Below are 18,094 nucleotides of genomic sequence, written 5' to 3'. Positions count from 1 at the left end.
AGCTTCCTGGTGAAGCTTCCCAGATGACCATGCTTACAATGTCTGATTTCGATTTGCTTTCTTTCCTTTATCAATACTAATAACTAACTAACTGCACTGATAACAGCATGGGCCAAATGATTTTAGGACAGCCAGATATGGGTTTAAATCTGGCTCTATTACTTAATAACTCTGTGATATTGGACAGGACATTAATCTCTGAGTCTCAGTTTCTCCATCCTTAAAATAGAGTTAAATAAAGTTAAAATCTACCTCATATGGTTGCTGTTCAGATTAAATAAAATTACATAGGGAAAATGCAGAAATCACTACAAGGCAGTCGTTGCTATGTTTTTCAGTTTTTATACTCTTATTTAGTAACTCTATCAAAACTCAGTTCTCTCATATACATGCCAACAGAGCAGTTTAATGAGAAATGCTGGACCAATATATAAGATTATTTATGTATTTCAGAAAGTCAGAAGATCGGAAATCTGAGGTACTACAAAGTTCCACTTACTCAAATATTTATAGAGCACTTACTATGAACAATTCACTGAATTAAATAGTGAATCTTATCACTTACCTCAATTTTATCGACTTTCATAAAATTCTAATAGAGCAACAGTTACACTTCCCTACAGTTAAATCTTTGTGGATATGGGGGGGGGGGGGTGCCAAGTTTTTGATAGTTTGCTATAAGTTTTTTAATCAGTCCAAAGGTTTTTCCCCCCAAATGAGAATATTTTCGTGCAATGACGAAAAGCATAAATTGGCATCGCTTCTCAAGACATTAGAAAAAAAGAGCTAAATGTGCTCATTAACTATAATCCCATGTCATTTCTTTCTAAAAGAACAGATTTCCATAGTCGAAACGAGAACAACCTGAGCTTAGGAAATGGGGAACTGCACATCTTATTAAGACGATGGGTGAGAATGTCAAACTGGTTTTCATGGTTAGTGAATATATCAGAATGAAGGCATCTGTTCATTTTTAGTGTCTAGTTATACACGTACACACCTTAGGTTTTCAAAAGCATTATACCTGGGCATTAGGTGGGCGAGGTTATTTTAAAACTACACTTAATGATACAGGGGACTTCAGCTTTAAGGATTTTTGGTCAGTCAGTAAATACAATACAAATCATCTGCTAACTTCCAAATGTCTTTTCACTTTCTTTAAAAAATCTATGGGGTGGGAGGGGGGCAATGCAAGTCCAAACAAACCAACAGCTGCCACTGACCATTAGTTTAGTGTGTGTTACACCAAAAAGGCAAGAAGGAGAGGAAACTTTACCTTACTCTATTTACCCTTTTTCTACATTAAAAACAAACAAACAACAAAAAAAAAAAACAATCACTAGTCTAAGTTGAATAGGGAGTGGACACAGAAAAAATTTTTTTGAGAAAATCAGCCTCAAAAAAAAAAAAAAAGGTTCAAGCTCACACTGCTGATTTTACACATAGATACCTGAACAAACAGGCGAAACAAGTTTCCACTTGACAAAGAACCCAGTAACTCAGTTAGGGAAAGCAATCTTGGAGAGCTGATGAGCCTTAAAAGGAAATCCCAATAGGCACACAAAAACAAAACACTCGCAACTTGCATCAAAATTACTTGAAATCAAATGATTTTTAGAAAATGACTCTCAAAGTCAGCCCGAACACCTAGACTAGTAGAAATCCCCCAAACCCAGCCTACTGAATTCTTGTTATAAATCCACATTGATGATACAAGGCATTAGGTCCCCCAGAGCTATATCCTACCTTCCTGAGAGTTTCTGTCAGAACAAACACAGACCAAAGTAACTTCAAGGACCCTGACACAGGGGAAAAGTAGAATTTAAGAGACACTCGTCTCTTCAATTGTATCTACCACATATTTTATAATCAACTACACAAAAGATTTATTTGTCCATGAAACAAAAGCAGGCTTATTAAATACATTTAAAAATAAGCCACTCTAGTGTTTTCACTGGCATTTCATCCCAAGACTCATAAAGAAGTTTACTCCTTTCCAAAATCTAACACTACAGTGAAATACATTTTCTTAACATCATTTACATTCTTCAATTACTTTCTTCTCCTGCACTCTAAGCTTAAAGTTCCATTTTTTAACATATCTATGCTCACAGTTTCGCCTTCTAGGATATGGCTTCTATCCCCCAGATGTAGTTCTTTGGCCTTTAAATGGTCAAAGAATCACCTCAGGTCTGAAAGAAAGGAAGGAGAGAAAAGGCAGCGGGTGACCAGACTAAACTTGTCCAAAAAAATGTTCTATTTTAAAGGCTGTGAGGCAATCATCTCATCTACAAATTGTCCTTAGCAGAATGTTTCTGATTAAGGTGCCCGAAGGAAGTGGCACAGAGGCTATATAAAGTGAGATATAAAATGGTGATGTTTCATAAAGTAAATGCTACTACTATAAGAGATTATCTTGCAAACCTTACTGAGAGACATGGAGTCTAGGTCAGAGACACATATGTCCAACATTAGAAGAAAAGACAAGGAGAGTTACCCTCAACATCTCAGATCTCTATTTTTATCTTTGCAATTATTTAGCAATTAATTTCTATAAAAATGAGCAATGGAAAAGACTGAGGTCAAATCCCATGCAAAGTTCTTATAGAAGAATGTGAGCAGAACTGGACCCCTATAGACAATATATACCATAAAAAAATGCTCACAACACACAAAATTACGATTTACTATTTCAACACTGGGTAAAAGACAGTATGAAAAATGATACAAATTATGAAAATAGCATACATCTGAACTAGAAATAAGATGGCAGAACTCAGGGAATAATTCCAAATTAAGTAAAGACTAAAGAAAGAAAACAACAATGAAAAAAAATACCACAGGTAATGCATTATAACAGTGATTAGCAAACTATTACCCATGCATCAAATCTGGTCGTCACCTATTTTTACAAATAAAGTTTTGTTGAAACACAACCAATGGATACCTTCATAATACAAAAGCCCAGCTGAGTATCTTAAACAGATGCCATATAGGACACAAAGCCTGAAATATCTACTGTCTGGCCATTTACAGAAAATGTTTTCCAACTCCTACAATAAGAGAAATACAAGGTAAAAGGAGAAATGTTTTGAAAAGCAAAAATAAATGAAGATATATCATTTTTAAAGGACTCAAGAGTAAATGACAGTTATCAGTGGCTGTGGTAGGTGAGAATGGGCAGTTATTTAAATGGATACAGGGCTTCTATTTAGGATGATGAAAAGTTTTGGGAATGGACAATAGTGATGGTTGTACAACACTGAATGTTAATGCCACTGAAGTGCACACTTAAAAATGGTTAAAATTGTAAATTTTATGTGATGTATATTTTACCACAAAAAAAGAGCAAGTGACAAATTTGAAGAGCTGCAAACTTCCAATATACATAAAATCAAGGAAAAAGAATGAATACTAGAATCTATAATTCAAGAAAACTTTTCTAAATAAAAGATCTGAAACTATGTAAATAAAATGGTACATATATCAATAGAAAATTGAAAAATAGAAAATCAATTTAGACTATAATATATAGTCTATACTCTATATGCAATACATGGATTTAATGAAAGAGGAAGAAGAATCCTTTGGACAACCAGGAAGAAAGACCAAGGGAAATAAAATCAGATTACCATCAGACTTTTAACATTAACAGTTTTTACTAAAAGAAAACAGAATAACTTTTTTTTTTTATCCTCACCCGAGGACATTTTTCCATTTTTTGTTCAGGTAGAGTGGGAGGGAGAGAGAGGAACAGAGAGAGAGAGAGAGAAACATCGATGTGAAAGGGACACATCGAGTGGCTGCCACCCGCACGACCGACCAGGGCCAGGGACAAACTGCAACCGAGGTACGTGCCCTTAGCGGGAACCGAACCCAGGTCTCTCAGGACCGCAGGTGGACGTTCTAACCGCTGAGTCAAACAGGCCAGGGCCAGAATAACTTTTTAAATACTCAGGAAAGAATATGAGAACTGAAGGCTTTACATTCAGCCAAAATGACTTCCAAGAATAAGGCAACTTGTTACTCATATTTAAAAATTTTCAGGGGATATTATTCCCAGGACATCATCCTGAGTGAACTCTAAAGAACAAGTGATAGTTTGATTCCAGTTCACAGCACATACCCAGGTTGTGGGTTCCATCCCCCATTGGGGTGCTCAACCGATCAATGTCTCTCTCTCACATCAATGTTTCTCTCTCTCTCTCCCCCTCCATCTCCTTTCCTCTCTCTCAAAATCAGTATTTCCTCAGGTAAGGAGTAATAAAAACCCAGAATCTGTGGTTTCAATATAAGTTAAAGGGTTAGATGAAGAGACAGATGATCAGAAAAGCTAAAAAAGCAACATCCAAATATATACTGTCTATAACAAACATACTTTAAATATGAGCACACGGACATTTTGAAAGTAAATGAATATGAGATAAAAAATATATACACAAAAATATAAAATATGAAATATAAGATATAAAAAAGATATGTGATCTGGCCAATAGTATCAGCTGCCTTGATTTAATTGATATTATAACCAATAACTGAAGAATACATATTCTTTTCTAAAGCACTCACCAAAATGGAGCGAATGCTGGGCCAGAAAACAAAAGTCTCAGTAAATTTAAAAGGACTGAAATCATACAGTGTATGCCTCTGATCACAATAAAATTAAATTAGTAATCAACAATAAGATATCTAAGATACTCCAAAAATTTAGAAATTAAACACCACATTACTAAATAATCCATAGGTCAAGGAAGAAATCACAAAGGAAATTAGAAAAATATCAAACTAAATGATAATGAAAATACACCACCTTAAAATTGGAGGAATACAGCTTATGCAGTGATTAGAGGGAAATTAATACATTTTTCTTTATTAATTTTTAGAAAGAGAGGAAGGAAGAGGTAGAGATAGAAACATCGATGAGAGAGAACATCGACTGGCCGCCTCTTGCATGCCCCCCACTGGAGATCGGGCCCAACCACTGAGCCACACTGGCCGGGTGGAAATTTATACTTTAAAAACTAATTTTTCTTTCCTTTATTGATTTTAGAGAGAGTGGAAGGAGAGGGAGAGAAAGAAACACTGATTGTCCACCTCATACATGCTCCCCAATGGGGATCGGGCTCACAACCTGGGCATGTGCCCTGATTGTGAGTCAAACTGGCGACCTCTTGGTGCATGGGTTGATGCTCAACCACTGAGCCACACTGGTCGAATGGAAATTTATACTTTTAAATTCTTTTATTAGAAAAGACTAAAACTAATGAGCTCAAGTTTTACCGTAAGCAGTGAAATTGATACTACATGATTATTTATCAAGTTTTGACTGCTGTTTTTTGAACAACAGAAAACTAGGGTCAGGAATCTCATCTGTAGAAGACAAAGTCTTACAGCAACTCTAGTCAACAATATAAGCCTGGGTCATTTTTGAGATAGCCATCTTAAGGTATTAGAAATAGTATTTTGAGAACTGTATCAACAATGGAAAGTGAAGATTATGTTTCTAATTGTGGATAGGGTGATTCCATTATTAACAATGTCTCTAAGCCGTATTTTAAACAAATAATTATCACAGTCCAAAATGGAACAGAAAGTATTCTTAATCGTGCTACTTGGAAAGAATTGTGGTTACTCTTACAGTAACATTTTTAAAAAGTCATAAGGGTTTAAATATGGCTTCATATGATTTCTGAGATCTTTAAAAATGCTTTCATTTCATTCTTAGAACTGTAAACTCATTTTAAAAGCACTGATTAACATTCTTCCTTCCCATCTTTATTTGGCTAGCTAGCTTGGACACATTTTTAAAATCCCTGCTTAAAAATCTCTTCATCTGGAAAGACTTGTTTATGTTCTAAAACCAGGAAAAAAGTTCCAGTTATTTGCTCCAATAGACAGTATAATGTACTTTTCCTATCACTTTGGGTTACACACTTTGTGGGGTTTTGTTATTATTGTTCTTATCTAGCTTTGCCATTTCAAAACTGTGTCAGTATTCCTGTGATAAGTAATAAAATATTTGTGGAAAAATAAACTACAACTTTTAAACTTTTCCATCCAAGAGACTGTACCAATCTCCTACCTTTAAACAGCTATTCCAGGACAATTCAATTACTAGCATTCCAACCAACTAATAGTCAACTGAGAATTACTTTTAACTACTCAGCCTATACATGATGGAGAAACTAGCTTTAACAAAGCTTTAATACTACATACACAAACATGAAGTATGGTAAACTGACTACAGGGTGTTATGTTTATGGAGAGTTTTACTGTTTTTGTTTTGTCTGTTTTCCACAACTGAACTAAAGAACTTTTTTCTATAAAAACCAGTTCAAGGTCAAGTTCTCATAACTACAACATAATTGCAGGACTCTAGCTTGTCTTCTAGCTCATCTGAGTATACATAAAATTCTGAAACATAAAATTCTAAAACAATAGAAGTAACTATTGCGGCAAACAGAAGTGATCTGCAAGATATGCTCTACTTTATGTGTAGCTAACCCTAAATAAACTCATTATTACACAAATATTAAGTATCATCTGTAATGATAATATAATGCTGTATGCTAAGGAGTGACAAGATTTGTGAAACAATGTTAAAGTAGTCAAATTGAGAATAAAGTATGTAAAAGTAAACAACCTGGGTTAATTTATAACACCTGTTGTCGACCTTTCATTTGGCCTAACCAAAAAAAAAAATGCTATTTCAGCTAAAATAAGCAATATCCTTGAGCAAATATCTAGTTAGATGGAAGCCTATTTACGATTCAACTTACTACATTCCCAGTAGTAGTATCTACTTGTCAAGAATGGATTCAGTAATCTAGTAATGATTTCCTGTGTTTCTCATATTGTTGATCATGGACCACTAATGAGTCACAAACAGCATTTGTAAATAATGAAATGGAATAGAATATAAAATATCAGAATAAAATACATGTAGTAGGTAGGGGAAAGTATTGTCTCCTGAAACTTTTGATTCAGCTTGTGTGCATGACAGTGTAAAATATGTTTCTAACTATAGGTTACAATAAAAAAATGTGTGAATCCACTCTTGAACTATATGTCCTGAATTATTTCCTTCCCCCAAAACTAGGAAAGTAGAAACTCTCCATCACAATCACTCACAAAAATTAAAAGTGGCATTAACCCAGGTATAGGCTATCACAGTTTAAGCTTGATTTCACAACATCAAACTGTTTTGAGTTCAAATCCAGATTCCACTACTTCCAGTGTGAATTTATCTAAACAGTATGTGTTTCACTTTTGTCATCTGTAAAATAAGGATAAGAATATCTTTCAAGTTGTGGTAAAAATAAATGATACATATAGTAAATTCTTAGCAAATGTTTTATCATTAAGAGAACAAACTGAAGGCATGATATATATAAGAAACATAGCAAGAAACTTAACAGAAGGTGTCTTTGGCTTGTTATTGTTGATGTTTGTGTGTGTGGTGCTTTTTAATTTTGTACATTTCTGTCCTGTAGAAATTGTATAATGAATATATTAACATGTACAATTTAATACAATGTTTCTGATATATACAACACTATAACCTTTATTTTAAATACATTAATAGTAGCTATATGAGTAGTGTCCTTTGTTTTTGTTTTTGTTTTCTATTTCTATATTTTATAAAAATGCAGTAGGTGCTTTTAAAACATCAGGGTTTAGGAATTAGAACTTTTTTTGGAGAACTTATGTGCTAAATGCTTCTCACTAAATACTACTTTAGTATATAATTTTTGCCCATGAGAAAACGGAGGCAACTGAGATGAGCTTTAAACGGTGTCAGACAACTAACAAATAGCAGTGTCCAGAACTTCAAAGCCTATAGTTCTTCTATTATTATATAATGCATCCAAATACTCTTCTCCAGTTGTTTCATATAGGGATATTTTCATCTACCCAATTCGACTGTAAACTTAAGAAAGGAGAAAAGTTTCACAAACTTTATTTTTGTCTTTCACTGGCTTACTAAGACTACGATGGATCCTTAAACACTTGTTGAGTTACGTTCAACTTCTTTTGTTCTCGACTGTCCTCATGGGACATACCCTTGTTGAAAAAACAAAACAAACTACCAAACGACACAACTACTCTAAAACTGCCCAAAGCTAACTTTATTCCTACACAGTCGGAACTGATAAAGTTTACGTATACCCATATCCAGAGACTACCACTAAGGGGATTTGGTAATGGTAATGAGTACAAATATCACTGTGCAGACACTAAAGAGAATTGATTCCCACGGTCCCCTACCACGCCCCCGTCACCCAGTCACTGATGAAAGGAACCTCTGTCTCTAGTCTTTCGGTGAGGTGTTCAAGAACCATAACCACGCCCCATTGTGTTCCATCATAGTAAGTTGTTTTCTTTTCCTACTTGGACCCCCGTCCCCAACATCAAAGGCCTTAAAAAGCAATTCAAAAGTTTCTGACCTGCAGCGAAGTGCAGGGGCGAAGATTTCCGGCCGGCCATGTCCTTAGCGTTCACGTTTGCCGCGTCCACCAGCCTCTTTACCCGGGACACGTCCCCATTGCGGCAGGCCTCCAACAGTTCCCGTAAGGCCCCGCTCACTGCTGGGACCCCTGGCCCAGGTCCCGCAGCCCCAGGCCCCAGTGTTGCTGCGGTGCTAACTCCGGCCGCCTCGGGGCTCTCCGCCAAGCTCGATCCAGGGGAGGATGGAGAGGAAGATGAGGACGAAGTCGGGGAAGAAGAGGACGACGGGGAATTGTTACTGCCACCAGCGGCTGGGATGGGAGGGACCCCGACGGCAGATGAAGCAGAAACCGCCGGTACCACGGGAGCGGCGGCGACAGTACAGATTGTGCTGGTGGTATTGCAACAGCTGGCACTGTCAACCGGGTCCGGGGATCGGGGCCTGTCGGGCGGATCTCGACTGCCATCCCCCTCCGGCAGCGCTAGGCCGTGCCGCGGGGAGGCGAAGGGGGCCAGGCCACCCGCCGTGGGGGAGGCTGGGGTGGTCCCCGGGGCCAGGCCCGGGCTGAGTGGTGGGGGAGGTGGTGGCGGCGGCGCCGAAGCCCCTGGGGCGGGCTGGAGCTGTTGTTGATGATGGTGGTGATGATGCTGAGAGCGACGCGACGCCGCCATCTTCGGACTCCCCCAGCACTGTCACTGCGGCAACGGCACCGCCCGCCCTCACTTCCGACTGCTGGACCAATTAGCATCCAGCGCACAGGAAATGATGCTTGAAGAAGTGGGAGGGGTCAAAGAGAAGGAGGGCAGTATTGGGAGCTCAGGGAAAGGCCACGGAAGAGGGCGTGCCTTGTGGCTGAGGGGCGGGCTTTGTGACGCCTGGGCGGGCTGGCGGGGCCGATTTGAAAGCCGGAACCAGCCTCTGCCTAAATGGGAAACTTTTCTGCATTTCTCGCTTTCAGTTTGCTTATCTTGTCCTGCTCCGTTCTCTAGCGAAGTTCACTTCAGTCTTCCTTCTCTTGCCCAGAGCCTGCTAGTGAGGTGTAACTCGGTGTCGTCTTTCATCTAGCAAGTGTCCTCGCCTGAAAAAGGGAATGTTAGCGGGACCCAATGAGCTAACGTGTACAAAGCTTGTGCCGGTTAATAAAGCATAACTCTAATGAGCCCGTTGGTATTTTTTTTCATGCAGACTTCTCCTCCTCCCCTTCCCCAGTTATCCTCTTGGTCTCTGTGTTCCTTCTCTGTAAGTTTTCTCACTCTGTGTACTTTCTCTCTTTTTAAAGGTATCTTTATTGTTGAAAGTATTGCGATTCTCCCACTAACCCCCTCCACTTATTATTTTTTAATCCTCACCCGAGGATATTTTCCCGTTTATTTTCAGATGGGGGTGGGGGGCGGGGAGAAACATGGATATGAGAGACACATCAGTTGGTTGTGTCCGGCATGACCCCAACCAGGGCCGGGACCAAACCGCAACCAGGGTATGTGCCCTTGACTGGAACTGAACTCATGACTCTGGTCTGAAGTCCGGGGCTCTAACCAATGAACCAAACTGGCCAGGGCCCCGGCCACATTGAACTCTTCAGTATCTACGGTTCCTCTGCAAAATTAAATTAGTAGTTGAATAGATGTTAACTATTAAAGGTATGACTTCTGTTATATCTGTACTTTTATTTCTCACCTTAAGCCTTACTAAAATAATTGTGAATGTGTTCTTTTCTTTTTAAATTCTTTTTTGGCTTAATCTGTCCTCTCTATTCCTTTTACCTCTCCTCCCCCATCCATACAGAGATAAAAACCTCACTGCTATCCGTCACTCATCTTCAGAGGCCATTCTTCAGCAACTACTTTTCTCTTTGCCTATACCTATTCTTTTCTCTGCCATCAAAAGATATGCACTTCGCATAGAATAATCTCAGTGAGGTCTCCATTTCCTGCCTCTTGTTCAAAACCAGGCATTTTGAAAGTTTATACAAACAGCATTATTCCAATAGAATGGACACAGATGGAGATTCTGTCTTAAGGATAAACAAGATTTACATGGATCAAGTAGAAATTTAGCACTGAAGACTCTTAAAGCAGGTGATAAATTGTTGTTTCACATGTTATTGATATAATAAGTGTGATGTTAATATTTCCATCTAAAAAGGTAAGTTTATTTAGGACTACCATCTACATACAACAAGGTCAGGAACATAGTATTATGAATGACATTTATTGTCATCTAATATGGGTTTACAGATTATAACTCTAATGTTACTCACCTGTTTCATAAATGTGTACCATTGTTCATAAATTGACAATGTGTGGCCAGATAGGAAACTCTGGCAGTGCCACCAAAATCTGTCCACAACACACATTCTTCTGGTTTTGGATCTTAATGCATAGCATAGGGTAGCATTAAGGAGTGGGGAGTTAATCAACATAATACCTCAGATATTTATAACTCACCTTGGGGAGGCATAAGGAATATCTCATCTGATCCCCTGTTGGCCAATTATTCAAAAATCACCAGAAGTAGTAATGTTCACCCTAATTTAAAATGTATCTATCCTGTCTGTTTATCATTGTAAAATAAATAAGAAAATTTCTGCTGCATAGAGATAAAAAGGTTGAAATGCCTGAAACCACTCTCCTGGTAAACTGTCTGAAAATGCATTCAATCAATTGGAAATTGCTTTTTTCCCCTCCAGTACAAAGTAGTAAAAGTACTTAACATTAAGTATTTATAAGGTTTTATATGGACTAATGTTGAGCTCTAAACACAAAAGGGCAGATATTGTTACCTAATCTTTTACAGCTAAAAGCAATTCCGTGAGGAGTGCACAATATCCTAGTGAAGAAAGCAAAGCATGATGTCAAACGAACCTGGGCTGGAATCACATCTCTAACGATTACTACTTGACTAATCTTGGTAGATATGCTTCAGCTCTGTCATTCCAAAATCCTGATTTTATTATAGCATGTCATAAGGATTAAAAGACCTAGGTAGTTTATAAGTACTCCTTGAGTGTTAGTTTCATTCTCTTATGTGGCATAATGTTAATAGTAACTCGCAGCCACTATGGATAGCTATCTCCTCACGACTTCCTTGATGAAAAAGATAGTGACTGGGAATAAATGTTCACCATTTTACATGTAACAGGAATCTTAAAAAAGGATCAGGTTTGTTTCCTCCTCTGAAAATGTAAGAGTCTATACAGTCCCTAATATCTTCAAGAATTGTTGTTGAGGATCATAATTGTATCTTATCATTTTCAAAAATGTTTTCCGAAAAATCATGTCCAAGTGGTTTAAAAATGTGAGCACATAGCACTCTCATAAGCCACATTGTTGATGCAAAAGAGCCACCAACTCAACTCGCCTTCTGGACTGTGTCTCGATTATTGTTTTTTCCCAAGGGGATTGTATGGACATGTTTTGTAAGTTACACAATCATAAACTTGCACAGTCTTCATGTTTCAATTAGACTTGGTATGGTTATTTCTTCCATATACTTCTCATTGATCTGCCCCAGACCCAAGTTCACTGGTAGTATCTCAGACCTATTAAGTCTGCCAAGCCATGAACGTTGATCCCAACAACTGCCTGCAGGTTGCGGAGTACCATATACTGACCATGGGGAAATTTTTACCCCTGGTGAAGATTGGAGCAAACACCTCTGCGAGCAGAGACCACCAGACCTACTGGCTGGGAATAGGAGGCAGCCATACGGTGAGAGGCACTAGTCAATACCTGAACATGTAGTTTGTGCCTTCAACCCACTGTCTCTTCTTGCTTTCTTGCAGTTGTTTGGCTTGTTGACAGAAATAAATGAGTGAAAGCCATTTGAGTTAACTGATGTTGTGTGCAGTTTCTCTTGGTACTGCCTATATATCTTGTCTTTTTTTGATGTTGTTGCTCAGAATTAAACATTAAGTAATCCAAGAGAACTCTTTCAATCTCTCAATAAACCCATCTGCAGGGTGGGGATATGAAAAGTTGTTATGAGACCTAAATGAATTAATATATGCCAGGTGTTTAGAACAGTTTCTGACATGATAAATACTATGTAAGTGTCAGTTGTTACTATTAAGGACTGAGAAAGGCCTCTGATATAGGACGTTAAAAAGTTACCTGGGAGACATATTCAGAATGGGAACTGTAATGGTGTTAACATTGTCCTATCTCAGGGCTATATCAACTTCCTACCATCATGTGATAATTTAGTCCACAGAGATTCTTTTTTTTTTATCCTCATCCGAGGACATTTTTCCATTTTTTGCTCAGATAGAGTGGGAGGGAGAGAGAGAGAGAGAGAAAGAAACATTAACGTGAAAGGGACACATGGAGTGGCTGCCTCCTGCATGACCCAACTAGGGCCGGGGACAAACTGCAACCGAGGTATGCACCCTTGGTGGGAACCGAACACAAGTCTCTCTGGACCGCAAGCTGACGCTCTAACCACTGAGCCAAACCGGCCAGGGCTAGTCCACAGAGATTCTGATTGCTTTTCTCTTTTATAAGAGATCGCACTGGCCCATCACATTGATGATAGTATGCTGATTGGACCTTGTGCACAAGAATTAAGAACTACTGTAGGCTTAGTGAAACGTTTGCATGTCAGAGGGTAGGAAATAAATCTGACAAAAATTCAAGGCCCTTCCACCTCAGTAAATGTCTAGGTGCCCAGTGCTTGGTGCATGTAAAGATCTCCCTTCTAAAGTGAAGGATTAGTTGTTACATCTGGTCCCTTCTACAATAATAATTTTTTAAATGCTTGATGGGTTTTGGGGGGATTTGGGAGGTGACATATCCTCAGATCTATTAAGAGTGTGTGACTCCGGCCTGTTTACTGAGTGACCCAAAAGTTGCTGAATTTGAATCGGGTCCAGAAGAACAGAAGGCTCTGCATCAAGTCCAAGATGCTGTGCCACCTGGGCATATGTATGATCCAGCAGATATGATGGCGTTTAAAGTGTCATGGCAGATAGGGATGCTCTTTGGAGACTCAGCAGGCCCCTATAAATGAGTCACAGCACAGACCCTTATGATTTTAGAGCCAAGTCCTGTCATCTTTCGTGGATAATTACTCTCCTCTTGAGAAACTTACATGCTATTGGGTCTTGGTAGAAAGTGAATGCTTACACATGGCTCACCAAGGTACCATGTGACATGAGCTGCCCATCATGAACTGTGTGTTGTCGGACCCATGAAGCCATAAAGCTGGGTATGCACTACACACTCCATATCAAATAGAACAAGTAAATATGAGGTCAGGCTTCAGCAGGCCCTGAAAACACAATACATGAGGAACTGAGCCTTCTACGAGGAGCCAAGAGTCCATGGCTCCTATTACTACTGCAGCGTTCTCTCCCAGCACATGGTTATGGCCTAGGAGGAGTTCCCCAACGTCAGTTGGCTGAGGAAGAGAAAACTTGTGCCTGATTTACAGATGGTTTGCACGATGTGCAGGCACCCCTGACAGTGGACAGCTGCAGCACTACAGCCCCTTCCTGGGACATCCCTGAAGGACAGTGGGAAATGGAAATTCTCCCATTAAGCAGAACTTTGAGATATGCACAAGATTGTTAATTTTGTTTAGAAGAACAAATAGCTAGATGTGCACTTATATACCAATTCATGGGCTGTGGCCAATGGCTTGTGGATAGTTAGGGAGGGACTCGGAAGGAATAATTGGAAAATTAGTGACAAAGTCTTGAGAAGGGGTATATAAATCAATCTCTCTAAACTGGTGGTGGTGGGGGGGATGTAAATATACTTGCATCCCATGTAAATACTCAAAAAAAAAAAAAAAATAGTGTTCTCAGTAGAGGAGGATTTTTAATAATCAAGTGAGTAGGATGACCTATTTTGTGGATATGAGTCAGCCTTTTCTCCCAGTCTCTCTTGTCATCATCCAATGGACTCATAAACCAAATGGTCATGGTGGTGGGTATAGAGGTATATCTGGACTCAGCAATATGAACTTCTACACACCAATGCTGACCTGGCTATATTCACTGCCAAGTGACCAGTTTGTCAACATCTGACACCAAAACAATGTCCCCTATATGGCACTACCCTCTGGGGTGATCAGCTAGCTACTTGGTGGCAGGTTATTATTTTGGACCACTCCTTCATGGAATGGGCAGTGTTTTGTTCTTATTAGAATAGACACTTACTCTAGATATGGATTTGCCTTTCTTACACATGGTGCTTCTGCCAAAACTACTATCTGTGGATGTACAGAATGCCTTATCCACTATCATGGTATAAACACTATAATAAGCATTGCTTCTGGTCAAGGAACTAATCTCACAGCAAATGAAGTGTGGCAATGGGCCCATTTTTATATAATTCTCTGGTCTTACCATGTTCCCCATCGTCCTAAAACAGGTGGCTTCATAGAACATTAAAATGACCTTTAGAAGACACTCAGGTATAGCACATGCTAGGTGGTAATACTTTGCAAGGTGGGGCATTGTTCTCTGGGAGGATATGTATGCTCTAATTCAGTGTCCAATATATATTGTTGCTTCTCCCGTGATCAGGATTCACAAGTACAAGAATCAAGGGCTGTAAATTGAAGTAATACCACTCACTTCTTTGTCACTAACACTTACTAATATTACCACTAGTAACTCACCAGCAAATTTTTTGCTCCCATCTCTGAGATCCTGTGCTCTGCTGGTCTAGAAGTCTTAGGTCCAGAGCAAGGAATGCTTCACCAGGGGACACATTAATGATTTCACTGAATTGGCAGTTAAGACCGCCAGCTGGCCACTTTGGGCTCCTTGTGCCTCTGAATTAACAGGCAAAGAAGAGAGTTGCTGTATTGGCTGGCGTGATTGATCCTAATTACCAAGGGAAATTGAGCTGCCACTACAAAGTGAAGATAAGAAAGAGTAATATGTCTGGAGTACAAGAGATCCATTAGGGAGGTTGAAGTCAATGGAAAACTGTAACAGCCCAGTTTACACAACACTACTAATAGCCCAGAACTTTCAGAAATGAAAGTTTGGGTCACCCTACCAGGCAAAGAACCATGAGCAGTTGAGATGCTTGCTGTGGGTAATAAAAGTATGTAGTGGATGATAAAAGAAGGCAATACCAGCTACAATCACTTGACCAGTAGAAATTAGGACTTAAATATTGTGAGTATTTCTTCCTTATTTTGTGATATATGTGTCCTTCCCTCTCTTATCCCCTTATCATATAACATAATACTTATTAATAACAGTTAACTTCATATCGCAGTATTTAAGTTACAGTTTAAGTTATGAAGAGGGAGAGTGAACTGAATCATCTAAGGACTTGACATCCTTTTCTAAGGAAAGGGTGAGCACATTTTCAGTTGTACACAGTATAGGCTGAAGTATGATTTCCTCATTGTATTTGGAGACTAGCACAGTTTAAGAAGATAGGTTTGGATGCCAAGTTGACAGGAGATGGATTGTAGTGCTTAGTTTTATATGTCAACTTTGCTATAGTACTCAGTTATTTGATCAAACAGTAAACTAATATTGCTGTGAAGATATACACCATCTGAATTGCTGTCGCTACAGTGGGGCTTATATCCTTTCAAAAATTTAGATAAAATTTTAGCCCCTTTCTTTCATCCCTTATTTGACTATTCTGCCTCTATCTTTGTAGATTCTTTTACCCTTAGAGTTCAAGACCTGAAGATGATTTGGCCTTCTTATTTGGGTTCTGGGGTTGGTAATATGTTTATGGTAGATTTCCTATAATGCACTCAGATTCTTTTGTCTGTAATCCAACATAAGCAAGGCTGATGTTCAGCTGAAAAGCAGTCTTACTACTGCATTGATTATTGTTGACTGACATATATCTAACTGGTTGGTGCTGGGCCATACAGGTTGTTAAATATTTTGAATGTCACCCTTGCATATAGGTCCTCACATGTAGAGGGCTGCAAATAGATATAACTCTACCAAGTTGAAAGCTTCATGGAGTGACATCTTCAATAATTGTAGTTCTGTTGTTTTGTACAACACTGAAAACATCTCAGACACCCAATAAATACTAATCAGCTAGTTAGGTACAGTGTGTATTCATGAAGTACCATCATTGATTATTCAGATCTCATTATTAAGAGAGTCCTGGCTGGTTTGGCTCAGTGGTTGGAGCATTGGCCTGTGGTCCGGAGAGACCTGGGTTCGGTTCCCGCTGGGGGCCCGTGCCTCGGTTGCAGTTTGTCCCGGGCCCTGGTTGGGTCGTGCGGGTGGCGGCCACTCGGTGTGTTCCTTTCACATTGATGTTTCTCTCTCTCTCTCTCCCTCCCACTCTATCTGAACAAAAATGGAAAAATGTCCTCGAGTGAGGATAAAAAAAAAAAAGAGTGACTGGCATTATAAGCATAATGGCATTATAAGCATCAGAAGAGCTACCCCCTGGGGACCTGGCTCTCCTGTGCTTCTAGAGGCAGGCAGCATGCAGCATAGTTGGTTGCACTCTGTAAGCAGAGTGCTCAGAATTTTACCACAAATTCTTGGGAGAGCTCCATGCCAACCCAAGGTGACCCAAGGAGAAGTTCTTATGAAGACCAGTGATCTGTATCTTTACAGGGAGTCATCTTAGCACCTGAGTTGGACAGAATATATGAACATCAGCTGGTAGTTAGAGCATTGTCATTTGAATTTATATCTCAAGTGTACTTACACTTCACAAAAGAATCTATTTTATTATCACAGAATTTTTATTGAATTCCCTTTCTAGTTTTAAAGAAAAAAGTAGAGAAAGAAAATGGATAAAATGTGACTAATGTGGGTAATTATCTTTAAAATTCTCACCAATACAGTACTCTCGAATTCTTTTTATCGTTTTTCTTTTGGCTCTCTAAGAAACAAATGTCTTCGAAAATTTGAACTTATTGGAAATCTTTAGACTTCTGTCAACCCTTTCTAAAGAGCAAGGGCATCATTATGGCTTTTCTCAAGCACGAAAAGCAGTGCTCAACTTTAATTATACCAAGCTTTTATTGATTTCGCTGACTTACTATTTTAAGCCTGATTAACATTGGGGAACTTACAGTCATCACTATTCAGGTTTGGGAAGACACAAAGAGGTCAGCCACCAAGGGTGGCCATCATTAGAGGAAGGGAGCACTCTGAAGTAACAGAGACCTGTATTAAGATAGAAAACCCGGCAGCTCTTGGTAGCTCTTGAGAATATTGAGGGTGCTTATCGCTCTGCTTTTAGCAATAACGCCACTGTATTCATGTAATGGTTCACAGCTGACAAGCATGTGCACACACATTCTTTCCCTGATAATTACAACTCTGAGAGGTTGATCACATAATTACCCCTAATTTTCAGGAAAGAATCTGAGGCTGGAGAAGGTGAATTGACTTGTTCAAGTTTCTTTGGATCATAGATGCTCGTAGAGGTGGCCTCAAATTCAAATACTTTGGTTCTGAGTGTGGTATTCTTTCCAGCAGAAAAAAAGCGCATCCTCCTTGTTCATGGCATGTTTGCCCATCAACTGCCAGTTTGATCTCAGATCAGCTACTTCCCTTGCTCTGCACTGTACCACATGGGATATTTCTCAGGCTGCCTTGCTCCTGGACCCCCTGGTGGGCTCAGTCGATGGGAGACACTCATAGCAGAGGAGGGGGAAGGGAGAAGGCAGAATAAGTCTCCACCTCTC

General features: G+C 39.2%; 1 protein-coding gene across 2 annotated transcripts in view; it reads right to left on the bottom strand.

Moving 5' to 3' along the window:
- Nucleotides 1-9,148, bottom strand: part of TNKS (tankyrase) — a 177,922-nt gene extending 168,774 nt beyond the window's left edge. Inside the window, exon 1 of one of the 2 annotated variants that reach the window (XM_036249519.1) lies at nt 8,448-9,148. In XM_036249519.1, the coding sequence (XP_036105412.1) occupies nt 8,448-9,120 (673 nt within the window). In that variant the 5' untranslated portion in view covers nt 9,121-9,148. Of the gene's footprint in view, nt 1-2,112; nt 2,223-8,447 lie in introns of those variants that run through there. The other variant, XM_036249522.1, reaches the window with a different exon arrangement.
- Between the last annotated feature and the right edge of the window lie 8,946 nt (nt 9,149-18,094).

The sequence above is a fragment of the Molossus molossus genome, unplaced genomic scaffold (genome assembly GCF_014108415.1).
Source record: "Molossus molossus isolate mMolMol1 unplaced genomic scaffold, mMolMol1.p scaffold_m16_p_9, whole genome shotgun sequence".
Taxonomy (NCBI): Eukaryota; Metazoa; Chordata; class Mammalia; order Chiroptera; family Molossidae; genus Molossus; species Molossus molossus.
This window is presented reverse-complemented; position numbering and strand designations above follow the sequence as displayed.